Genomic DNA, 27,810 nt, shown 5'->3' on the forward strand with positions numbered 1-27,810 from the left:
TGTGATCATTGTCTTTATGGTAAGCAGAATAGGTCTACGCATAAGAAATCGGGTAGGCCACGCATGAGTGAGCCCTTGGCATTGGTGCATTCCGATGTTTGTGGGCCTATGCCTTGCATGTCTATGGGTGGCGCGAAGTACTTCGTTACCTTCATTGATGATTTTTCTAGGAAAGTGTGGGCTTATCCCATAAAGCAGAAGTCTGATGTCTTGGTAGTTTTTCAGAGATGGCTTGCTCTTGTTGAGAACCAGACTGGGTATAGGCTGAAATGCCTTAGGACAGATAATGGGGGAGAATATGTCTCGCATGCTTTTGAGCAGTTTTGTGATGACAGGGGTATTAAGCGTCAGAGAGGGCTATGCAGTCTGAGATAGACTCCCTGCATAAGAATGAGACTTGGGATTTGGTTGCCTTGCCTAAGGGCAAGAAGGCTTTGCCATGCAAGTGGGTGTACAAGCTGAAAAGTACCCCTGGACACCCCAAGCCGGCATACAAGGCTAGATTGGTAGCAAAGGGTTTTAAGCAGGAACATGGTGTGGACTTTGATGAGGTCTTCTCTCCTGTGGTTAAGATGACCACCCTGCGCTTAGTCTTGGCTTTGGTTGCACAGCTTGACTTAGATCTATATCAGATGGATGTCAAGACGGCTTTTCTACATGGGGACTTGCATGATGAGATCTATATGGATCAGCCTAAGGGCTTTGCAGAACCTGGCAGGGAGCACCTAGTGTGCAAGTTGAAGAAGAGCTTGTATGGCTTGAAGCAGGCACCTAGGGAATGGTATCATAAGTTTGATGCCTTTATGCAGTCACAGGGCTACAGCAGGAGTGCTATGGATCCGTGTCTTTACATGAAGAAAGCCCGTGATGGCAGTTTGCTTATCTTGGTACTCTATGTTGATGATATGCTAATAGTAGGGAAAGCTCATGATGAGCTAGATGCTCTTAAATCTCAGCTAAAGAAGAGCTTTGAGATGAAGGATTTGGGACAGGCCTCACATATACTTGGGATGCGCATTAAGTGCGATAGGCATCAGGGACTTTTGTATCTCTCACAGCGGGAGTACATTCATAAAGTCCTTGAGCGCTTCCGCATGCAGGACGTAAAGCCTATTGGCTGTCCATTACCTTCTTATGTGAAGGTATCACAGGCCGATTGTCTGCAGACAGATGAGCAGAGGGCCGAGATGGCCAAGATCCCTTATGCATCAGCCGTGGGCAGTTTGATGTATGCCATGATAGCCACTCGTCCAGATATTGCACATGCAGTTGGTGTTGTGGCACGCTATATGGCTACACCTGGCAGCAGACATTGGGATGCCGTGAAGGGTATCATGAGGTACCTGAAGGGCACAGCAGATATGTGTATTTGCTATGGCAGCCAGGATACAGGGGTCGTGGGGTACACTGACTCCGATTATGCAGGACATGCAGATAGTAGGAAGTCCACTTCTGGCTATGTATTCACCTATGCTGGAGGGGCTATCTATTGGATGTCCAGGGTTCAGAAGTGTACGGCTTTGTCTACCACTGAGGCCGAGTATGTTGCAGCCACTGAGGCTTGCAAGGAGGCCATATGGTTAGGCCGTCTAGTTGCTGACCTTGGGATTGATGCTACACCTACACTGCATTCGGATTCTATGAGTGCCATTCAGTTGGCTAAGAATCCGGTCTTCCATGCGAAGACGAAACACATTGAGGTGAGGTATCACTTCATACGTGGTGTCGTGGAGGACAGGTCTGTTGACCTTGTCAAGATCTCCACTGACGAGAATCCTGCAGATTTGCTCACGAAGAGCCTCACTACTGAGCGCTTTGCCTTCCTCAGGAGGTTGATGGGCGTTGGATGAGATGTCACCTTTCCTCACCTATGTACATTTGTACTGTCTTTTCTTTTTCTTTTCTCTCTCACTAGGGCAGATTCGCCTTTAAGTGGGAGGTTGTTGGGGGTAAAGGCGCCTCCGCCGTGCCGCCCCGTGTATTACTACACTGACAGTACCCGCCACTGCACACTGCAGGTGGCGGGCGCCCGTCACGTCACTTTATTCTTTATTCTTTTAGTGACAGTTTGAATAAAGGAAGGCCCGGTCACACATTGTGACTGTTGGAGTTCCCATTTCTTGTCTCTCTCTTTCTTGCTCTTGCTCTCCCGCCATAGCTCGCGTGCAAGCTTCAATCCTTCTCACCTTTCACATATATCAAGCTTAAACCTGAACCCATTGTCTAAATCTCTACAAGTGAATGCCATTTGGAAGGGGATGAAAATGCACACAGTCTTACCTATTGTTACATTAGGTGATGCCACATGAAAAGGAATTGTGGATATAGAAGCTGGAGTTAGTGTGCGCTTAGCCACATAGCTTTGCAAGCTTAGGGAAACTCACTAGTGAAAATTGCACAGTTTAATATTACACTAGCGAATGGAATGAAAGTCAGACTATTCAGAGTACTAACATATTAGCCTCTAAAAATAGCAAGAATCCAATTCTCAGTAAACTTCATATTCATGAAGGGAGTGAACTATGATATTCTGTTAGGTAGGCCATGGATGAGAAATGCTCGAGTGATAGAGATTTGGGGTAATGGTCTGATATTCTTGGGCAATAGAACAAAAATTGTTGGAGTAGAGATGGACACTTGGAAAACCTCACCAATTGATCTTGATGCTATCTCTGTAATACTAAAAGGTGACTCACAAAGAAAGCACAAATATGGACCCTTAACTAAGTATATTCTTTGTCCCGAGGAGGATGAGCATGATTGGATGTATGTGTTGGCAACCATCGACTTGCCATTCTCAAACAACAAGCATGACTATAGGCAAGCTATAGAAACATCTAGTAAACCCAATGGAGTCATAGCTTCTAGGTTACCCAAGATGATGCTACATCATGAGTACCTCTTTACATGATGGCTAGGATTTCCATTAGCTGACCAACACCTATTACCTACAATGTACCAACGTTTCCAAAACATAGGAGTATAGAAAAATAGTCAAGACTCATAATAAGATCAATCGACCAACTTTTGACAACAGGTTAAGTTGAGAAAGATTGCAAGAAAACACCAAAACAAGTTAGAAAAAGTAATATTAACCAAGGGAATATCCAAAAAGAAAGACTAGTTAGAAGAAAACTTGGAAAATCTAAAGGAAACCAGGAGAAATCCAAAAAGGGGATACGACTAGGTTGGAAAAAATTGCAGCTAAGTTAAAAACCTTACTCTAATTGCCTCCCTATTTTGTGTAGAAATATTGCTTGAAAAAAAAATGCATGTGCTTGTAAAACATGCATACAAGTTTACTTGATGCACTTAGGAAGTTTGACTGAATTAATCAAAATCCTAATATACCAAATTTACAAAAGATAAAAGAAAAGCATGCTAGATCTCCCCCAAGGCTATTTGTGGATCCCTTTACCAAGGGGGATCGGTTTTGTTGCCTCAAAGAGTTCAAACCGGCTTAATAGCAAGAGGTCACTTCATTGGGGGATCCTTGGGTAGGAGAACTTGAGGGTGCTAGGGGGTTCTTGCCCTAGTAAAATCTCAAGTTCCTAGGAATTGTCCAAACTCCTGCTATGAACTTTTTGAGGGCCTCGGTACTAGTTAGGGGTACAAATCTTGCTAAAAAAAGGGGCCTTCGAGTTGTTCTTCTATATGGATGAAAGGTGAACACTTGTATAAGTTTCTCTATTAAATAAAGAATTTATTTTTCAAATGATTGTTTTTCATGGTTTATGTGTCATAACTTAAGTTACGTGAACTAACACTATGATTAAAAGGGACTAATTAAGGATTTTGATTTTATATGTACAACATAATTTACTAAATAAGTAGACAACTAAAACTCCCCAATCGAGGGAAGTGAGGGGACATGATTCTTGATGAATCTGCCTGAAGGTAGGGTGGTATCAGTAAGCCAAAAGCTTCTTTACAAGTCAACATGTTATAGCATAAGAAACATTGACCACATAAAATCAATTAGAACCTTGACTTTGTATCATTTTAGGGAAATAAAGTGAGAGTTTGCCTTATAGGCAAAGTGGTCAATGTACCCATACTCCCCCTCATTTCTCACTCTCCTTGAACCAAGTGTGATATGAGTCAACTTTGGTTTAGGTGATCAAGCACAAGTAGATGCCCAAAGACCATAATAGGTGACCTTAATTTAACTTAGTGCTTGAAAATTTAGGTCGATTCTCATGGGAATGGCCAAGACCTTACGTTGTTACGAAGTGGACTCAAGAGAGTCTAGGTGGCAAACCTCGTGTTATTCAAAAGAGTACTAAGCAATGTCACCTAGAAAATCCTCTTGATGGACTACTGAATCGTGTTACTGAGGATGTCTCAGAATAGGCATGTTACAAATAAATTGGATGCCACATATAATCCTCTCTTGCATTATAGCATTTACATACATATGTAGAGTTAGATAATTTCTTAAATGAAGCCATGGAAGAAGAAGTCTTGAGTATTGATGACAACGTTGAGGCTAGAGTAGAGGTAATGAAAAAGGAGTTTGGAGGAGTTGAAGTGCCAAAACAATGAAAGCTATGAGGATGCACACAAAAAGGATGCAAACTACAAAAATCTTGAAAATATGTCTTAGATTGAGATAAAAGTCTTTTTGGTTTTTAACCTTGAGATGACTTTTAAAAACCCCACTTTTCAAAAAGTCACATCAAAGTCTTGAAAGCAAGAGAAAGGACCTGAAAAATGTCATTATCATGGATAAGTCCTTTGCCTAGAAATGCTTCATGAGGATAAGTTTAGAGACCTTTTTTTACCTTTTTGCTAGAGCTATATAAAGTCTGCTAGATTAGTAGAAAATTAAATATTACATCTAACATGGCAGTTTCCAATTGGCATATTCACTAATCTTGTCATTAGTGAACACTAATTAAAAGACATGTTTTCCATCAAAATTAGCCCTAATGAAGAATAGCCAAGGAAGTTTCAATAATAGGAAGTAGAGCCAAGACTTTAGTTGCAGTGGCCTCTATTTGTGTCTCAAAACCATTAACTATGCTATTTAATGGTAATCCCATCATGTGGAAAACATTCAAAGCCTAAAATGATGGAAGTGATGAGACCCAATCTATCGACGAAGATTCGCAAAGTTCTATACAAAGATCGCTACTTATCCTAGCACTTGGTGCTCTTGGCATTGCCAATTCTAGGAGGGTGTTGAACAACATATAGTCTTGCCTATGGAAGCCCTTGGTAACTCCATAAGAAGAGGTATTATAAATACAAGAGATGGTATTACTATTGTAAACCAAGATGTTCTCAAGAAATGGGAAAACCCTCTAATTGGGCCTATACATTTCAATCTCACTATCATCTGGTTCTAAGGTACATGCCTTGGGAATGCTAAAGGAGTGGTTGGTGAAGGTCATTGGTGTCAAGTTCTTTATCACATTCATGGTCATGAAGGGAATTTGCTATGATCTATATCCTTGGATGCCCAATGCACGATTCATTGAAGATTGGGATAATGGTGTAGTATTTTTGGGAACTGAACTGAGGCTATAGCATTGAAATGAATATCTGGAAGATTACCATAGTCAACCTAAATGCTATTTCAAGCTTGTTGCAAGTTGACAATACCTTGTTGAGACAACAAGCTCAACACATGTAGACATTGATAATGGAGTGTCTGGCTAGACGGGTCCACATGTCTACACTTAGCACATTAGTGGTCATTATGACCCTCACATGGCCACTAACTTATCACAAATTATATTTAGTTTGTTGCACCTACCTATAGATAGCATAGTTATAGTGCCAGTTGATTACTATAGTCAGTTATGCACTATTTGACTTAGTAGGCCACTTTCCTTTATGTTGTATCATATCTATACTTTGTGTATATTGTATAGTGGGTGGAAGAAGAAGAAAAAAACCAACAAAAAAATGTTGTGGCCTCTTTGGGGGGGTCACTCATGAATATATGTATATATAACGTGAGTTCAAAATAAATGGTTTTTAAAACACAATTTTAATACATTTTTTACATACAAAAGGGTATCATATAAAGGGGTTACTTATAGATTGAATAAAAGGGTTGTGTTTTATTCAAGAAAAATTCATAGATTAGGATATTTATAAATAGGCCATGAATGCACGTTATATAGAGAATATATATATATAGTGAACCCCTCGAGGTAGCCTCCATCTCTCTTCTTATGTTCTTGACTGAGCTTCTTCTTGTGTGTATAGTGTATGTTTGGTGTAACAGCTCAAGGAAGTCCCCCACCATGTGATTCTTGACATGGTATCAGAGTGGTGCCACTGAAAGAGGCTGGTTTTGAAGGTTGAAGTGAAGGAGAAGAATTAAGATTTGAGCAAGCAAGCAACGAGTAAGAAGCTCTCACATTCTTCTACTCTCTCTTGGATAGTGCTTGTGGAGGCATCGGAAGTATGGCGACAAAGTGAAAATCTCAAATTTTTGTGAGATTAGGTGTGCAAGCAGAGCATTCTATATTCTACTAATACATCCTTCAGGACTTTCTTGCAATTTTTTTGGGCATCTGAGGCCATTTTAGGCCTCATTTTAGAGCCGCAAGGTTGTGGTCAACAGTTTCAAGGTATACTATGATTTCGGTTATATCAATCAAAAGTGGATATACAAGTTACAGATTTCAAATTTGTAATTTTTGAGTTGTTTTCTAGGAAAGCAAACATAAGTTTTATCTACAAATAGGTTGCGGACTACATGTAGTATTAAGCAATCAATAAAAGAGGTTGCTTGGTATAATTATTGTGCACTTATTGTGAAAGGTTGTAGAAGACTTGCTTGTTGTTTTGTATCATTTTTTGTGATAATGGTAGAGAACTGTGGAAATCCCATCATTGAGAAGCTCGACAAGAATAACTACCCTTTATGGAAGTTCTGTGTGTCGAACTTCCTCATTGGAAAGGGAATTTATGAGTTAGTTTCAGGTTAAGAAAAGAAACCAAAGAACTTGAGTATCCTTTCAACTCCAAAAGATGAATTAAAGGTGTGGAAATAATGGAATATAAAAGACAAAAAGATGATGCATTGGCTATCTGTAGTAGTGATTGATAATACTATGCTAGGACATATCAGGAATGCAGAAACTTCACATACAACTTGGACAATTTTTTAGAACATGTTTTCAGTAAATACAATGGCACAAAAGATTCAACTCAAGCAAGAGTTGAATACCTTGAAGAAAGGGAAAATGTATGTGAATGAGTATGTTTTGAAGGTAAGGAGCATTGCAAATACTTTAACAACGATTGATGCAATGCCTGATGATAATGATTTGGTTTCATCTACTTTGGGTGGCCCTAATAATGAGAAGGCTTTGCAATCCTTCTATCCCATTGTTGATGATGAATGTTGGCATGTCAAGAACACTTAAGCAAAGAGACTTTCCTACATCCACAAATAGACTTGAACTCTATAAACTCCTCTCACTATGGAGACCAACCTTCAAGAACTTGCAAGAAGCCAATCTAATATTTTTGAAGAGCTCCTAAATAGTCCCACATGGGACTAGATAGAACCACATCAAGTCTTGTTTGATTATCACAATAACCTATGTGTCTCCATAGTGCCACTTGAAGAGTCCGATAGAGAGGAGGATAATGAGTTTGAAGATGGACCATCAACTGAGTATGAAAGTGATATAGAATCTAATGAAGACTGTGATTTTGATGAAAGAACAATCGACCAAATCAAAATTGAGAAAAGACACTTAAAACAACATGAATATTACTCATTGATGTAGGCCTTGTCTATATCTAGTCAAAGTTAGAATGGTTAGAATCCTTGAAAGCCATGAACTATGATTGACTAGAGTTATACACCTAATCTAGCTTCCAACCCTAACTCTTGATTACTAAACATCAAATCCCAAAATACCTTAGCCTACCCCAACTCCACACTCAGATAAATTTGTTCAATTCACTTGAGAAGGAAGCATCTTTTGAAATCTCAAAAGAACCCCAAGTCTCATGTATGTTTTTAATGTGAGCCTCAGAATCTCCATAAGCACTTTACTAAGTTCAAGAATGGATATTAGATTGTTGTCAAGCTTTGTTGCCAAATGAAGGGCACCACTAGTGAACCCATTGAAGGCCCAACTAAAGTAAAGGAAGTTGACCTTGTTGAGGAGGGGAAAATACCTAAACCTGTGTTGTAGAGGATCTAAGAAAGAAAGATGAGGAGGCATTGATTTGATTACTCAAACAGTTTTATGATATGTTTTCTTTAAATTATACATAACTCCAAGGAGTGCCACCTCATTTTCTCACTCATACTATTCCATTATGGCTAGATAGCCCTATCCCATAAATCCTCACTATCCTTAGAAAAAACTCAAAATTTTGAAAAAAGCAAGATTCATTTATGATAATTGACCATATTGACCAAGTATTGCCACATTGTTATGGTACTCATAAGAAAAACAAAAAAATCAAGTATGAATCAAATATAAGATGGTTAATGTAGCAACCAAATGAGATCATTATCTACTACCTTATGCAAATTACATGATTATTGAGATAGTGGTGGCTAGGAAGGAGGCTTATAGCTTGATGGATTCTCCAAATCCAATCATGTTCAAGTTCACCTAGATGATAGAAATAAGACTATTGTTTCCATTGAGCGGAGTGCCTTTGCTTATATTTTCATGTCATTTGGGTTGACTAACACACCCACCACCTTTCAATGGTTGATATGTACCATTTCAAGGATATGCTATGAAAGTGGCTTGAATTTTTTGTTGATGATCTATGTGTCCATTCCAATTAGGAAGAATACTTAGCATGTCTTTGAAAGATGTCAATAGTATTAGTTATCCCTAAATATGCTTCTGTCAATTATGCATAAAGCATGGCACTATTCTAGGATACTTATATCCAAGAATGGTATCTCAACTAATATAACCAAGTTCAAGACTATTTTGTATCTTCCACCTCACATCAATCCAAAGACCATTCAATGTTTTATTGGGCACATTGGCTATTACTTGGGGGGTTCACCCAAAAATATATGTGTGTATCATGTGGATTCAAAATAAGTTTTTTTCCTAATACAATTTTTATATATATTTTTATATGCAAAAGATGCCATTGAAAGGGGTTATTTACATATTAAATAGAAAGGGGTGTGTTTTATTTCATAAAATTCACAAATAGGGGTATTTATAAATAGGCCTTGAACACATACATACATACATACATACATACATACATACATACATACATGCATGCATGCATAACCCCTCGAGGGCTATGATCACCATTTTGTTTTGATTTATGCTTCTATTGCTAGACCACTTTATAATCTTCGGTCATGTGGGAGTGGATTACTAAATGCCAAGAAGCCTATGAGGCCTTGAAGCTTGGGGAAGTTACTATATGTATATCCTCTACATCACGTGCATTCAAGGCCTGTTTATAAATATCCTTATCTGTGATTTTTTTTAAAAAAAAGCATAACCCTTTTCTATTCAAATGATAAACAATCCCTTTATATTGCACCCTTCTATATGTAAAAAATATATACAAATGGTATTTTAAAAATACATTTTTTTGAACACACATGATGTACACATATATTCATGACTAACTTACCCGAGCGTTGAAGAAGGATCTTGTTTCTACACCCATTTTATGAGTCGTAGATTTGGACAATTATATTCCATGCATATATTGATGCATCCAAAAAAGCCATTGAAGCTATGCTTTGTGAACCAGGAGAATATAACATGGGCTTTCTTGTGAGCTTTGCAAGTAGGTAACTTATTGAGACCAAAATGAATTAATCTACCAAAATGAGTGGGAAGGTTAGGGGTGGTTTATGCAATTAAAATGTTTCAACATCACATGATTGCCATTTTCTTTACTTTCTTTTTTTTATCACTAAGATTAGCTTTACTTTGTGAATAAACCATGCACTACAAGAAGAGTTGGCAAATGGCTATCGCTTTTGCTTGCTTTTTATTTTTCTATGATTGTGTGTGCAAAGGGAAGTAGCATTACATGGGTGTCCAAACTAACTTAACTGACAAATGGAGTAAAGACAATTGGTATGAATGATAACTTACATAATGAACACTTTTTTAGACTTCAATAAGAGGCAACTAATTGCATAAGTAAATGGGTTGAGGCACAAGACACACAGAAGAATGATATCCATACTATGACTAGGTTATTGTGGGGAGCAAGTGACTTTCCAATTCGGTTGCCCGATTGAACTATTTAGAAATGTTTAAAATTATCAAAATGCTTTTGAAATTAAAACTATTTATTATTTGGATAAATGATCTTTTGATAAAAATTCTTTTCAATCGAAAACTTTTCAATTGAAAGTCTTTTTATTTGAATATATGTATATTATTTGGCTTTTCAATTGAAAGTATTTTTATTTGGATATGCATGCATTATTTAATTAAATCTTGAAAAATTGTGAAATATCCATTTAAGAACCATTATTTGAACTTAACAATAGTATACTATGTGTGCTATGGATATTTGATAAATTGACTCTACAATATTGTGGATTAGTCTTAAGGCTAAAATTTGAAAAACGTTATCATTTGAAAAGATGTTGAGATCTTAGTCTCTTCTCATTATCTACGGCTACCAACTATCACTTATTATTTTTAGTAGTTACTATTTATGGCATCCACTATTTATGATAGCTTCAGTGAAAGTGATGCTTCCAATAAATTTTTGGTACCCTTCCTAGTTTCCTTCACACTTTCTATTTCTAGCATTTATTATTTTTTACAACTACTATTTTTATTGATTTCTCTTTTTAGCATTTCCTAAAATTCGTTGAGAAAAGCTTCTTCCAAGCTCTCTCTCTCTCTCTCTCTCTCTCTCTCTCTCTCTCTCTCTCTCTCTCTCTCTCTCTCTCTCTCTCTCTCTCTCTCTCTCTCTCTCTCTCTCTCTCTCTCTCTCTCTCTCTCTACACACGCACACACATACATGTATATATGTGTAGATATGTATGTATGTATGTATGTATGTACATGTGTATGTGGTGAAAGTAAGAAGGAGAAGAAGAACATACATAAGGAATGGCTCTCAAGTTTACATAGACAAGAATCTGAGATTGTATTACTTTTGAACTCTAAATATACGAGGCTTAATGGGAAGGCATTCCCACCTTTTTCTCTCTCTTGTCTAGTCCTTTTGCCTATTTATAATGCCCTATGCCTTTAGTTTTTTTGAATGATTTTTAGTTTCAAAGTCTAGGTGACTTTAGTTATAATATGCCCAAAAAACTTATGAATCCTAAGAAAAAAAATCTAAATTCTTGTAAATGATAAAATTTTTAATTAGGTGCAAAAAAAATGTATTTCTACACATGAGCATACCATATCTTCTAATAAAATTAGAAGTCAAGCTTTGAGAGAGTACAACAAGGTTTGAGCCCTCAGTATGAGACTCGTGTAGGGATATTCATTGTGTTCCATCCATTTGAATTTCCACATTGGAAATTGGTAGTTTCTTTCCATAAAGCATGTTTGCTTCCTCCTTTTTGACTCTCATAAAAGTACCATCTAGATAATAGCATATTCTTTAACTTTTCAAACTTCCATAAGCATATAAAAGAATAATCTAGCCCCACATGATTTTCAAGACAAGAAGAGTTCCTTTACGAGTGCAACGTTTAAAATGCTCTCTCTTTGGTGAGAAATCACATCACAACCCAATAAGACTTCTTGGCATGCAAACTATAGTGTATATGGGAAGTTTTATGAGCATGCAAATGAGCCATGTGATTTCGACTCTAAAGTATACAACCACAACACACCTCAATAAAGCTTCTTTACATGAAATAGTATACAAGGAAACTTGTATGCAACAAGTGTAGATGGAAACTTATACCAGTATGATGTCAAACCATATGATTGGTTTCTAATGATTCCCTAATGGAATTTTGTTAAGGCCTAATACTACATAGGATGTCCAACAACACACGATAAATCAGTTTTTTAATCTACAACAAACCACCTAGACACAAGAACATAGCTTTTGATGACATAATTATTGAAGAGTATTTCATTAATTGATTTGAAGAATCAATACTCTACACTTTAGTTTTAATGTAGCATAGAGGGGCCAATAGAGTGCCACCAAAGTTGAATGACAATGAGAATCCATTTTAGTTATCCAACTTGTATTCTACTAGTAAAATGAGGGTCATGAAGATTGTTTGTAAAATTATTCTTGCTTCAAGTGATCATTAACATTGATATGCTTTGTAAGAAATCGTGGCAATGAGCTAGAGGAAGGAAAAATTGACTACAAGAAGGAACAAATGAGAAGTTGTATTTCAAATGACATGCTAATGAATGATAAAGCCAAAAATTCCCTAAAAATTGAGACATTTTTTGGCAATGCATTTGTTCTTCTTTCAAGGGTCATAATCCTATTGGCCCTCGTACTAGAGATATATTTTGTGTAGGTCCTTCCCCTCTTGCCTTAAGAAAATTTAATATCCCTTTCAATGCATTAAAAAATAAGGAGATCTATCAAGTAGGGGTGCCCCTTGGCTCCCCTACTATTTGCAATCATCATTGATCCTATTCTTAAGAGCTTGGATCTTAAGATTATACTACGGCTCATAAAATATCTCCTTGTTCCAAGGGATAACCACTTTGTGGCACAATTTTTTGTTGATGATAATTCAAGCATGGTGAAAGATGAGGAGTTGTTTAATGTGTATGAAAGGTTTTGTAAACTCTCTAGCTCTATTATTAGTGTTGCCAAAACTGAAATGATGTTCTTAAGCTTTGATGAGCCTCCCAATTGGATTTTGAAACTAGGTTTCAAGATCATTAAATAGGGACAACTGTTTAGATATTTGGGTTGCCCTTTACGGATTAGTGTCTCTATAAAACAATGATGATTGTGAAGGTTAAGAGCAAGGTTGAAATTTGGAGCAATAACATCTCTCTTTTCTTAGTAAAGCAATAGTCATAAAAGTCATGTTAGCCTCAACTATCACCTTTCTAGCAATGGTGCTTAATTCAACCATGGAACCTAGGCTCAAATAGAGAGGCTCTTTGCTAGCTTTCTCTAGAGCAAGGAATAGGGGTAGAGAGGATGGAGGTCTTTGTCATGGGATTAGATTGCAATCATTGAATATGAGGGTGGTTTGGGAGTTCCCATACTTAGTATCAAAGCTATTACATTGTTGTTTGTGGTATGATCAAGAGAATTGATACAGCTTAGCCTTGGTCCTACATTCTAAAGGCTTGGCTTGAGGAGCTTGGTGAAAGGATTCTTGGAGTCTCTAGATGTGCTTAGTCTACTCCTTTGCTTTCTGCTCGAAGGATTAGCATCCCTCAATCTCAAGTTGCTGAAAAGTTGGTGCAAGCATGGCAATTTACCCTAGAGAATGTCTCTTAAAGATGAACTCATGATAGGAGGGGGGACTCATCTTTGAAGCAAGCTATTTGATTTTTTAAGCATTCCTTTAATCCTCTAAATAGACCTAGACTACATCAACTTAGATTGACAAAAAGTTTAATGGAAAAGGGAATTTGTATATGGGAGGATATCTGGGATCATTCAAGTCTTTGCTTCAAATCACTTCTTGTAATCAATAAGCTAATTGGTTTGACTAATAAAGAAGCTAACTTTACCCAAAGTTCCTTGGATAAAATCAAAGAAGACTAGCCCTCCTTTAGAGTCATAGCAGAAAGTAATATCACCAGATGGTTGATGGCACAATCTAGGAAGCTTTTATGGAAATCTAAGAGACGAAAGGACCTATTTCCAAATGAAATAATTTTTTTCCTAATGAAGACAATTGAGTGTTGGGGAAGATAGTTCCCACACACTAAGAATAGGACTTGGATGAGAAGATTTAGAAGGGTTTGGAAGTCCACTCCATCAAGGAGACTCAATTTCATGCTCTAAAAGGTCTTCATGAATAAATTGGTTGTGTGGGAGAAGTTGAACAATGTCTTTCCTCCTTCCCCTTTTTGTGGTTTTTTACAAAAGGAAAATAGAATCAATAAGAAATTTATTTTGGGATTGTAAAGAAGTGAGGTCTTTGTGGAAGCAACTCCAATAATGGGTGAGAAAAGCAGGTTTTAATGAGCTTTTGGATTGTAAAGTAGTGCTTTTTGGGGACCAAGGTAGACATGATGATCAGACTTTGACTCTAGAATATTCTTAGAGTAATCATCATATAGAGAATCTGGAACTTGAGGAATGATAGACTCTTCGAAAGACGCCAATGTCTACTAGTTCCTAAAGATAGATGGTTTAAGATGAAAGCTAAAATCTTGGTGTTGCTCACGGGCCTCAAGAGGTTTAATAGATCCTTAAAAGGTTTTTGTAAAGCCCTGGCCAAGGCATAAAGCTTAAGTATTGCCACTTGCCTCATTTTGTGGGAATAGAAAGGCATTTTAATTATCTTTTTGTTTATATATATATATATATATGATTTTTAAAAAACTTGACTTTCCAATCTTCACTGGCAACATAAAGAGAAAGTTTGTAGTGATCCAGAAGCTAGTTGCATAAATTGCATTTTATTTCTATATGTAGTACTCATTTGGTCTTTGCTTCAGGTAGTGTAGACAATATTTGTTATAAAAATAATATAGGATCTATTTGATTGGTTTGAATAAGCATGTTAACAATCCAATAATATATTTATGGATGCCATTTGGGATTCTCCAAGCCACTTGAAAGGAGAGAGATGAAAATATTATGTGGAAATTGTGATGAAGAACAAGGCAACAAGCATTAAGGGGTCCTTTAGGATTGGCTCACCCAAGCACATGCTTGCATCTCATAGATCAAGTACTTTTTACCCATGAGTAGGTGTTGGGCCATTTTGGCTCGCTAAACAACAAGTTTTTACTATCATATAGTTGATATGAAATTTATATATGTCAAGGAAAATTAGAGAATGAATAAGTTGATGCTCCTCTTACAATTGACATGGTGACTTTTTGTTGTCTTTCTCTTTCACACCTCTTAGCTTGTAACCAAAACAAGTGAACCTACATTTTTGAGAGAGAGAGAGAGAGAGAGAGAGAGAGAGAGAGAGAGAGAGAGAGAGAGAGAGAGAGAGAGAGAGAGAGAGAGAGAGAGAGAGAGAGAGAGAGAGTATGTGTAAGTCTCACATATCTATATCTATATATTATTTAGAGCTTTGCCATCTAGAACCAATGAGAAGGCTCCCAAGCCTATGTACCACAAGGAGGTGAAGTTTGGTATTCAAGACTCTCTCTCACAATTGAACATAGGATATGATCATGGAAAGGGAAAAGATGACTCTTAGAAAAATCATATGTAGCACACACACACACACAACCCTTTTCCTAGAGAGAGAGAGAGGGGAGGGGAGGGGGAGAGGAATATGAAATGGTATGCTATTTTAATGGTTGAATATGTGCACACAATGTGTTGTATACTCTAAAAACATCCACAAATACACAGACTATAGGAAAAAGCTGAATTTTTTTAAAATCAAACATAAGGGATTAGATAATAATTCTAATGGCTAAAAGTATTTGTGCAATGTATATATACTCTAAAATCACAAACAAATGCAGAGACTATAAAAGCACATAAACAATACATGCACACATATACATGTATGTGTGCACATATATGTGCAAATACATACACACATGTATGTAGATATATGCACACATACTTATACATACATAAATATATATGAGAGAGAGAAAAATGTAGAGAGGGAGAAGAGGAGGAGAATCGAAACATTCTTATAAAACACATGCTTCTAAACATGCACACATGCTTACATGCAAGTACAAACATCCACACATACAAGATAAACATGTACATATACATGCAATGTATATACACATATGCATACACATATATACAAGTGCACACATATGAGGTGAAGAAAGATGAGTGATAAGTCTGGCTAATTCACTATATATATATACCCTCTATATCATGTGCATTCAAGGCCTATTTATAAATATCTTCATATGTGATTTTTTTCTTAATAAAACGTCACCCTTTTCTATTCAATTTATAAGTAACCCATTTATATGGGACACTTCTATATGTAAAAAATGTGTAAAAATGATATTTTAAAAATCCCTTATGTTGAACCCACGTGATACATTCATATATCTATGACCAACCTCCTCGGGGATATAAGGAAGAAAAAGAAAGGAGAGAGAATAAAAATGATGAGAGGGAGAGAGAGGACACATATTTATGAGACCACACAAATAGACACATACATATTACACATACACATGTACACATATATATGTGCATATAGCACACACAGCATAGAAAAAACAAGAAGAGGTAAAAAGGGAAAATTGTGTGTATTGTGTGTTTGTGTTTGTGTGTGTGTGTGTGTGTGTGTGTGTGTGTGTGTGTGTGTGTGTGTGTGTGTGTGTGTGTGTGTGTGTGGACTAAAAAGAAGAGAGACATGACAATGAAAAAGAAGGAGAGAGAGAGAGGGAGAGAGAAGAGAAAAATAATGAGAGGAGAGTACACATACTTATGGGACTACACAAATGGACACACATGTATAAAACACATATACAGAAGAGGTAAAAAGGGAAAATTGTGTGTGTATACAATATGCATACATTTGAGCAGAAAAAAGATGAGAGACAAGAGAAAGGGGAGAAAATAAGAATTATAAGAGCGAGAGCGAGAGTGTGGACACACATTTACAAGACCATAAAAACACACACACACACACACACACACACACACACACACACACACACATGCATACATGACACACAAAGACACTTATTATTAGAAGGTTATGGGGGTGCCACATGGGCCTCTCATCAACCCCCATAGCCTTCTCTTTTCTTACATTTTTTCTATATTTTTTCCTCAATTTTTTTCTTTTTTATTTTTTCCCCTCTCTCCTTTTGATAAGTAAGGAGAAGGAGCTCTCTCTCTCTCTCTCTTTCTCTCTCTCTAATTGAATATTATTACATAAATTATACTTAATACATAATGTACATCTATATTTATAAATAATGATTATCTTATATATTAATATGTAATTATTATATATAACTATGACAAATCTATTATTCATATGTGTGTATGTGTACGTGTGTGTGTGATGATACATATAATATAATTATACGTTAATTTAATATGTTAATTAAGTATTAATAAAAATATATAATATACATGTATATGATAATATACATATTATGTACTATGTATATATGTTAATATATAATTATAATTTATAATATTAGTTAACATATTATTATTTTAACTAATCATGTTTTATATATTATGTGTATTAATGATCATTATAATGTATGTATAATATTTATTAATACTTTCATATACTTGATTACACATATAATTATCAATATGTATAATGATAAATTAATTAATTAATTAGGTATAAATAGTAATTTATTAATAAATTATATGTAGCTGTATTTCAATTAATGTAATATACACATATAAGTATGGATACGTGTTACAAATTATTTATTATGAGAGAGAGAGAGAGAGGATAAGAAATTCTCAATATAGTTTATGGGTTGTCAAATTTATAAAATGTTGTAGGCTTAACATGTGAGGATAGTATGCATGCCATGATAGGCTCAATGTGGATAGAAATCACCATTAAATGTGTTCTTTGGGGATATAGTTAAGGTTCAATTCTTTCAATGTTCGTCTTCCACTCCCTATATATATTGCATTTTTATGCATTCAACTTTGTATTAGTCTAAGTTGCCAAATCTTTCAAAGTTTCAGTTCATGGTCCTTATATCAACCTCCCGTGAACCATCTTACCACATATAACATGTCTCCAAACCCTAGTGTGAAGCATTGGGAGAATGCCAATGCAAAGTGTCAGGAGAATCTAGGCATGGAGCACTTAGTTCACTTTTGTTCAGAAACATCTATATACACATGTCCCTTTAAATTCAAGGCTTAAGAAATTAATCGATTTCTTTTGAAGATTATGCAAATGTGAAATTCACACACACACACACACACACACACGCATGTGGATACCAATAGACAATGTTTTCAAGATAAATTGTTAGAGGCCAATGTTTATATTTTCCATGGACATCAATTGGGTTTCTTGCAAAGAGAGTACAGTTCACTATTTACTTCCAAGAGTTTCTATATAAAGTGAATAGTGAACAATTGGACAATCTTAACAATTCGATAAAATTTGTGTTCACTGATTCTCATAATTTAATTACCCTTTCTTTTCCTTGTATATTTGAACTCCATTGTGAAAACAAATTCTATCTATATTAAAAAAGCATATCATGCGATCACGTCACCTTGTTTGGAAGGTCATATGAACTTCAACATCAAGATTCTTTTGTCTTGACGTATGCATGGGAGAAAAGTCCACCACCCTTTTGCTATCTTGAGACACGAGTTATTTCTCATGATAGTCTTTCCAATCAATGTTGGTCAGCAAGAAATCACAAACCATTTAAAAGAGCTCACAAAGAATTTTGAAGTGATCCTAAACTCTTCAAAAGCAAGGGCCTCCACAACATATTTACAACAAATTTGACAAATAAGCTTCTCTAAGCAGCTCAATTAAGAGAAAATATACCCTTTGGCTATTTTGTTTGATGTGCCGAGGGCAAAGTGCACCACCAATGTGGGCTTGAAATTTGGGTGGTTACCCTAACCTTCATTTTGATGGTAATGAGCTACAAGGGTTTTATTTAATCTTAAAAATAGTGCACTTATGTGTAAAGGGTTCAAAGTTTTTTTAAAAACCGTTTCTATTTAGCTACTCAACTCATAAATGCAAGCAAGAATGCTCATGAATTAAACAAAGTAGCAAGTGAACATTGCAAAGTGGGTTAGCCAATTCAGCAACAAATTGCTTGACTTTTGTAGTGGGATGGCCAATTGAGAATTCAATTTGAACTTGTTTGTGGGATAGCCAATTGAGTATTGAACTTCTTATGTTCATATTTTCTTGCTCAATTTAATGGACACGTGTGCTCTCAAACCTTGACTTGGAGGAAAACCATAAAGAAAAGTAAAGTCTAGTCCTAGACTTTTTATTTCATAAATCCACCAATATAATTGTTAATTAAAAATAGAGAGCAAAAAAGATGTGTATGATTTTACAGTAGGTGATAAAATTACAATGGCTTGCCAAAGGATAGGGATAAATTAGTGGGAACTGTCAAGGTAGAAATAATCACCTATACTAATGGAGTTGTAGCCCAAAGGGTTTTGATGTGAGTTGAGAGTTTAAGAGGTACATGGTTTAAACCGAGGTTGTAGCCTTTGTGACATAATCACTTAGGCATCCAAGGTATATGTAAATTGCAATGGAGTGTATTGATCAAATACAAAATGGGTAGAATGGCATGAAATGATAATTTGGATTATGTTGAAATATTTGTAGGCCCTATAACTTTATGCCACAAACCTAAAATAGTGTAGCCACATATGATATAAGTGCATCTCCTAAAACCAAGTTGCATTATTGGAAATGCATGTGAGGAATGAGGCACTGAAAAAGTCCATGCCTACTACCCCTTTGATATGCCACACGTGGGAAAAGGAATGGAGCCACAATTTTTTAATTGTTGTTTTTGGCAACATAAATCTTTGAACCTTTGACTATAGATATATGAGGCTGCACTATAGTAAGTAGATCAAATAGTTTTCATTGAAAAGAATGTGCCATCCTATTAGAGCCAATTGCACCTAGTGGTAGTGGTGGGAGGGAGTTCTTGCTAACCCCACTACCACAAGTTCACACCTAGCAGTCGAGGGGGGGGGGGGGGGGGGGGGGACGGGGAGCAGGGTTTCCTTGCCCCTTGTAAACCTTGGCAAGCCCTAGGAAAAGATGGAGTGTTGATATTGTGTTAAGAGGGCTAATATTTCCCATTGGTCGATTGAAAAGCTTTGGCATTTGCCAATCAATCACGTAGGAGGTCTTTAACACCATGAATGTTAATTTTATTTGACATCTGTTCAAAGCTATATTTTGCAACAAGTTATTGTGACCATAGTGATAAGCTTGTGCCACACAAACCCTACTTGCTTCGTGTGCACATGGTGCGACATGGCCCTAAGATATGTGTAAAGCTTTGTACTTGCTACATGCTTATTTTTGTGCAAGCTAGTAGGGATTGCCTAGGGTGTAACCACCCTAATGTTTGGGATCCGAATTACAACTCTACAGCATTCATGAAAAACGTTTTTGGTGATAGATATAAAACCCTTAAAACGTTTTTGCTAGACTCTAACCTTGAGCTGTGAACGCTAAGCAGAAGGTTAGAGTCTAGCAATGTTTGTGAAAAAAACTATGTTTAAAAGTTTGATGTAAAGTGAATTGTGGAGTTTCTAAGGATCGAATAGCAACGAAAACAAATGGAACTTGTTTAAAAGTTTGATATGCGAATTGTTTTGCATGGGCAGTGGACTTCTGGATGTGCACATCTGCAACCCATTTTTATCACATGGATAGGGGGATGATTATTAGGAAATTGGTGTCATGATGGTGTGGGTCCTGACACCTACCCTACCTGGTTCACATTCATTCTTGACTATTTCCTCTCGTGAGAGTTGCTAGGGTAGATTATTATAAAGCCCTTGATTTTGAATAGTAACCATGTGTTGTCTTTTTCAAAATGGCCACAATAAAAATTTATTAATAATTGTACATAATCAAAGAACGGACCTCTTGATAACTCTATATGAGATTGTAAAATAAGAAATAGTATAGATTGTCAATGATGTAAATGCAAATAATTGTGGACCATATAAATTTCTTTGATGGGAGAATCTGAACAAATTTTCATTGCACTAATTTAAGAAGGGCAGCGTTGTATTTTTAAATAAAACAAATGTAACTTTTCTTTTGAAAGGTAAGGGGGCGTTCCCACGGTCCCTTTGCGCTACCCGACTCTTCCTGATCGTTTCAGACTTTCGATCGTTCGCTAGGTGTGAATGTGAAGGCCCGATACGTCACGTTGTTGGATAAAGGGGCTCCGGGAAGGTCCTCAAAACCAAGGCTTAGCTAGATAATCATTATTTTAATTTTAATTAATCTAAAGTAATGTGATAATAGGCAAAAACAAAGGGAAATTAATGAAATAATAATAATTTTTGACATTGAAATTTGAAAGAAGCCCAAAAAACAAAAAGCTTTTTTTTTTTTTTTTTTTTTGCATGCTCTCAGGCGAGATCTGATGATTGGTGAAATAAAGACGAAGAAGAAGCAGCAGAAGAAGAAGAAGCAGCAGCAGCAGTAGGAGCCATGGCTGCACGGATGATGAGGAAGAGACACGCCCCTCCTCTAATTCTAGTACTTGCTGCTGCAGCTCTGCTGGCTTCCATCCTCTCCCAACCAGTTGCCTCTGCTCCCAGCTCCCGCAACCTCGCCCTCCTCTCCGCCATCAATGCCGCCGGCCCCTTCCTCGGCATCGTGGTGCCCAATCTGTACGAGATGAGCCCCCTCTTGGCCAACGGCGTCTTCACAGCCAACTCCCGGTGGCCTACCATCGACTTGTCAGGTTAATTCTTCAATGCGTAATGCTGCCCTTCTCAATTGCCTCCGTTGGGGGATATACGCCCTTCTCAATTGGCTCCACTGGGCATGTAATTTGCATATGTCTGATGTTGCAAGAAGGTAGAAAAACAAAAGAAAAAACTCCCCTCATGTCTCAAAGATGTTCCTGCAGGACGGCGGTTTTACGTCGGTGAAATCGAAGGGCGCAAAGTTATCGTCGTCATGACTGGTCTTTCCATGGTCTGTTCAGACATTGATAATGCAGCCTGTCTGTTGTATATCATTGCAATAATGCAGAAACAGTGGCTTGATCAATTCACAAAAATCTCAATACATCTGACACATTATCAGTTAAAGATGTGGCTAATTCAATTTCTGAGAATAGGCTTTCATGATTTGGGCTTGCAAGCAACCAGCTCTCCTCAATGTGTGTAGCAGCTAGTATGGTTATTGCTTCCTGCTCATTCCATCACCCTTTGACAGCCTTCTTACACAGAAGAATCTATGCACTCAACTTTGTTATGGATCACGTTGGTAGCTGATTTGGTTCACTTTGGCAGCTGAATGCAGGTATAACCACACAAACACTACTGGACTTCTTCAATGTCCGCGGGGTGGTGCATTATGGAATTGCAGGAAATGCAAATGATGCACTCAACATTGGAGATATCACCATACCCAAATACTGGGCGCACACAGGCTTGTGGAGCTGGCAGGTGATAAAACCCTTTCGCTTTCCGCAGCCACACATTAGGTTCCCAATCACAGTACATGACCTTAGCCCTTTTGCTTCCAGTTATACTTGAATGATGAGAAGCAGGCACAAGGGTAAGGGCTGGGTTTAGGGATGCCAAGTTTTTCCTTGTAATGCGGTCTGTTGCTGTTGTATTATGTAAGGTACTTACATCTTCAAAATGGTGCCATCAGCTTCCTGAGGATTTTCCTTATTGCTTTATAAGACTTGGATTTCCCGCCCAACATACCGAAAATCACTACAAGTTCTTCTATCACAGACTTGACTACAGAGACTACAATAGCAAAAGGAGGTTCCTCCCTAAAAAGGATATTATTCCTAGTAATCCAAAATAGCTCTGTATACCACACCTCTGATTACCCCCCATACCGTGAGGGACTTTTCATTAAGATTGTGAACCTCACCAAGTAGACACTGCTTCCAACTGATGTTGTGATGCAAACCAAGTCGGTTCATCATTTTCACGAATCCATTCCAGCATTTCCTTGTCTCCCTGCATTCCCCAAAATGGATGGTTCGTGCTTTCTTCCTTTCCTACTTCCTTGTGAATGAGCCTGCAGAAGATCCGTGAAATTTCTGAGTGAACTTGATGGCAGTATAGTTCATTGTATGGTGCAACTATGTGACCACGAAAGGAAAAGTTTGTGTGTCTGATGGGGAATCGGATATGGTGTATGCTGGCTTGTGTGTGTGTGTGTGTGTGTGTGTGTGTTTTGGGCGGTAGGGGGGCGCTACAATCTGTGAAATTCAGTGAAGAATTTGTGAGGAAATTCTAGTACAATCCACAATACAGATGTCTAAGTCTCTGTGAGTTTTACCCTTTTCTATCCAGGTCTTAAGTGCAGAATAGTTCTTCAAGCTTTGTAGAATTCTGCTGACAATAATACAATTTTGACAACATTAGGTGTGCTTATGCAGAGGTATGGACAAGGACCCAATGACAGTCTGCCACTAGAAGAGAACGGGGATTTTACACGCGAGTTTGGTTATTTACACATAGGTGACTATAATGTTCCTGCAGGCAAGAAATCTAACTACTTGAATAATGTATGGTTGCAACCAGAAGAGGTGTTCCCTGTTACAGGGACACCTGAGGTGAGGCAGCATCACTTTTGGGTGCCAGTTCATCAACCCTACTATGAACTTGTCGACCAAATCAAGGTCCATTTTCATTACTCTTCCGTGCATGCTTTCTTTTCCATATTCCTAATATATTGTCTGTTCGTCATTGGCCTTTTACATGTGTGCATTCACACACTAGGTGTGAACCCTAATCAGAGTGCTTTGTTTATCTTATTGTTTTGGTTTACTCTCTCTGGTGCCAGCATCACCTCACCCTTTGTAACACAGAGAGAGGGAGGGGAAGGGGGCAGAGGGAGGGAGGATGCATAGAACTATTTTAGATGCTCCCTGCCATCAATTCCGATGCAATATCTGCTACAACTGCATATTCTTCTTCATGGCTGCATTTTACTCCTGTAACTATTGAATTTCTTAGGATAGCCCTTGCTTCTAGACCTCACACCTTTCGAAGTTAATGGTAATATGTGTAGATATGTAAGTTTATATATGCATGCATGCTTGCACAAATGTAGCTGTTACTCCATCTCTTTTTCTTAACATCTGCTACAGTAAGTAGCCAAATTACAAGCTTTGACAGTCAACAGGAGCATTCCAAACAGGCGTTCTGTGTTTTCTTGTTGTTACATCTACCGAGTTTATATGCTTGCCACCTGCTGCTGTTTCATTTTTATCTATGTGGCATGGTTGCTGCTCTTGGCATGAGGGAGAGCCTCTTCTCTAAAACTGTGCTGCCGTCAGCTGCATAGCATCATCATTTACAACCAGCATCAAACTCAACACTTCTTTGACTCAAAAGCATTTGACTCAAAAGCATGCATTTTCAACTAATATCTTGTACATCAGCATGAAATCATGTTGAGAGCTCTAGCTGGTGCTAGAGACTTATGCAGATTGTATAGAAGGCAACAAAATCTGGGCCTATGGCACTGTAATGGTATCCAAGATGGAAAAAAACCGTGTTCAGTAATATCTTGGATAGCATAAATAGCTGACATAAGCATTGCTTATTCATTACTATAGATTTTAACTAGAAAGTGGTGATGACACCTTATCTGACCGACGCTACAGAGATTCATCCATTAGTAGGAATTAAATTTTGAAATGTAAGCTAATTCAAGATCGGTTTTTGGATAATATGGTAGATACTGTGACACTCCCTTGCTTTTTGCTATTATCCTGAGATTCATTTTATAACCATGATCAAAATGAATGGTTCAACCTTGTGTATCCTTGTTTGATGTTTCTACACAGCAGCTTTGGGACTGATACTCCGAAACTGTGTGCATTACAGCCTGAAGATGAACATGACTTGGCTAACAACAAAAAACTTCACATTTATCAGTACATTGATGCATTGCACCTATTTTTGCTCTCTTATTATTGGGATAAATGAGATCCATTATCATCCATGGGAAGCTGAAGTTTTGCTTGAAAATCTTGGGACTGTGACAAGATGCAGACAGTCTTAAGAGACAGCTCATATTTGTTTTCCTGATTTCTAAATTGGATGATATTTGTGAGTCCAATTTCTCTCTAACCTGATAAGAATCATGGCTTACTTAATGACTCGGATCTTTGCCACCTTCAGGATGTGACATTGGTGTCCTGTGTTAATGCGAGCTACTGTCTGAATGAGACACCTAAAGTGATCAAGGTGAAGAGGGGCATCTCAGCCAATGTTTTTTTGGACAATGCTGCCTACAGAGACTTTCTCCACAAAAAATACAAGATTTCTCCAGTAGATATGGAGTCAGCAAGTGTTGCGTTGGTGAGCTTTTTGCTTAAAGTTTCCAGCCATCTCAGATGACTCTGTCAATCTTGTGTTTCTGATAGGCAAGCTTGTCCTTAATTTGGTGTCACTGTTGTGTTAATAAATAATAACAATGATTGCATCAAACAAGCTAAAAACAGATAATTAGGGAACCAAACTCTAAAGGATGTCATATGAAAAGATGCTATCTCTGTTAAACAATCATGTCAAGGGATGAGTTGAAAATGTAGTTGTGTGGTCATTCTTAGGTTATAAGGCCATGTTTTTTGGGGGGGTGTAATTGCAGGTTTGTCTTACCAACAATGTGCCATTCATTGCCTTCCGAGCTCTCTCTGATCTGGCAGGTGGATCATCAGATGCCAATCAAGCAGCAGTTTTTTCCACCTTGGCAGCCACGAATGCTGTCATTGTCATGACAAATTTTCTCAAGCTCTTGTAGCATCTGCCCAGATCTCACCACCCACTCAACCAGTTATTTTCTAATAATTCTTTTGATGATTTATTAATTAGACTCTCCAGGCATTCACCTTCTATAAACTTCATAAAGCAAGTGAACATTATGTTCATCTTTGAACCTTATTAGGGGTGACTCGTAAAACATGTGAATATTATGTTCTTCTATGAACCTTGTTATGGGCATAAAGGAAGGGATGAGGGCCCAACTGCCAAGCCTTCTGTGATTTTCGACTGCATAGATTCGTACACTCTTGAACAATGGGTGAGGTGTCTATAATTTTCAGCATGCCCACAACCATTTATGCTTGCTGTGGCATGGAAACTAAGAGGAAATCAGAAAAGGTTCTCTGAAAAAGAAATTCAATTAGAAATAAGAGAAGAATGTGCAATTGATATTTTTACACACACCCAGAACCATATGCTTTTATTTTTAATTTTTTAAGACAAACCTGTATCTTATAACTTCCAGGCTTCCAAAGAAAAACAAAAAAAAAGATCCAAAAATCAGTATTAAGCTTTTATAGGAAACTCTTTTATCAATCAACCAGTGTAATCTACCATCTAGTCCATTGTAAAGAAAAAAACCCTGCATCAAAACTTACAAGTTCAACACATCCAGGCTTGAAAACAGCCTTTAATAAGCTTGTAAAGAGAGTAATATTTTAAATCTAAAGACTGATTAATCAACCAGTAGAATAGAGCTGTAAGGTTAGGAGTTACTATACTAATTGAGTAATAATTTTATTCTACTGACCCATAAGCTAAAGCTCTCAGAAGGTGAAGTAAATCAAGTAGCACTTGCATTTTACTTTCACCCACACTGTAACTTCTGGCCACTACACAGATCTCCGGGCAAGAATTACTGGACAAAATTAAGAGCAAATTCATTTTACCGGCTCACACTGTAACTAAGAGAGCAATCGATTCTGCTAATAAGTACTACCCACGAACCAATATATTTGAAAAACAAGTCATAAGTGATCTCTGGCCAGTCAGAAAGCATTAATTCTTTCGTGCAGTCATCGGCATTCTTTAAAAACTGGCAGAAAACCTTGTGTGCGATGCTTTAAAGGCATTCAATTTCTGCATTAAGAATTAGAACGATATCATCAAAAACACTGATCCTGATATAACATATTCATGAGTCATCATGACGCCTTGAGTCGGACTCCGGAGACTCAGAGAGAAACAAACTGGTAGCAGATTTCAGTCATTAACATCGGCTGTGGATAAACTTAGGGAACCCACCATCCTAAAAGCAGAAGGGTGGCCACTGGCCAATTGCCATTAGCGCTCACACACACACACCCCCACATACTTCACACAGACGTTCCACACACACACACACACACACACACACTCATACATAGACGTTAGTAATAGTTACTCGTAGCTGTGCTACATGTCTCTAGAACTTTTGATTGATGAAACACACATCTATTCACTTCAATCGAGCACGTGGTCATGTCATTCTTTTTTAATTCTAGAATGGCATTTACTAGTGAGCATTAGCTCCGATAACTCAATGAGAATGGTAGGCCAAGGGTTCAAATCCTAGAATACGCCTCGCCTAGGCGGCTCCACAACCTCGTTACCCTTAAGGGTGCACAGAGATTGGAATGAAGGCTAATCAAATATTTTTTAAGATTGACACATTTAATGAAAATAGTGGCATTGGGGAAGAATTTTGCTTAGTAGTAGATTGAGTCAACAATGCATAGTGTATGTACATCCATTGCATAGTGTCTAAGTTTGGAGGGTGCACATCCAAAGTCATTGTGATAGGAACGCATTGAGATAATCTCAATCTAGGGATGTAATGCCCAAAGCTTAACCCAAGCAGAAACATATGTAATGTTATGGTGTCAAGAATGAGTTCTTGGAAGTGCTTGTGTAGCACAATTATGAAAGGTATTATGACCCAACTGCAATTACAAAATTGGGTAGTCTTTTGCAAAGGCCTTTGCATTAGAAAAGTACCAATAAGCAACAATCAAATTAGAGGAAAAAGGCAAGTGTGCAACTCACTTTGTGGAAAGCACTCCTATAAACATCTCTAGTGTGACAGGACCATGTTACAATTGTCCAAGCCCAATCCACATAGACCTTAACAAATCATGTCATTCTTCATATAGAGCTAAGAAAAAGCATGATGAGTTGTCCCTTCTCAACTTCTAGAGCATGAGCTCTACTAGACTAAGTTTTGTACTAAATTAAGTTTAGCAGGATAAGGATCAATGG

General features: G+C 37.3%; 1 protein-coding gene across 1 annotated transcript; it reads left to right on the forward strand.

The window, feature by feature from the left end:
• The first annotated feature begins 21,207 nt into the window (after nt 1-21,207).
• LOC148010421 (Phosphorylase superfamily protein) lies at nt 21,208-25,690 on the forward strand. The gene is made up of 6 exons (XM_087671793.1): nt 21,208-21,509; nt 21,678-21,745; nt 22,066-22,221; nt 23,178-23,420; nt 24,931-25,110; nt 25,400-25,690. The coding sequence occupies exons 1-6, from the start codon at nt 21,254-21,256 to the stop codon at nt 25,550-25,552; spliced, it is 1,056 nt and encodes a 351-aa protein (XP_087527919.1). The 5' UTR covers nt 21,208-21,253; the 3' UTR covers nt 25,553-25,690.
• The last annotated feature ends 2,120 nt before the right edge of the window (nt 25,691-27,810 follow it).

Source organism: Lygodium microphyllum, chromosome 29, assembly GCF_053477565.2.
Source record: "Lygodium microphyllum isolate KBCC chromosome 29, Lygodium_microphyllum_v1.1.10, whole genome shotgun sequence".
NCBI lineage: Eukaryota > Viridiplantae > Streptophyta > Polypodiopsida > Schizaeales > Lygodiaceae > Lygodium > Lygodium microphyllum.

Bases quoted from the DNA above. Each gene is read 5' to 3' on its own strand.
- LOC148010421 (XM_087671793.1), top strand. From the start codon at position 21,254: ATGGCTGCACGGATGATGAGGAAGAGACACGCCCCTCCTCTAATTCTA. The intron at 22,222-23,177 runs GTGATAAAACCC...GTGCTTATGCAG, and splicing joins CAGGCTTGTGGAGCTGGCAG to AGGTATGGACAAGGACCCAA. The intron at 23,421-24,930 runs GTCCATTTTCAT...TGCCACCTTCAG, and splicing joins AACTTGTCGACCAAATCAAG to GATGTGACATTGGTGTCCTG.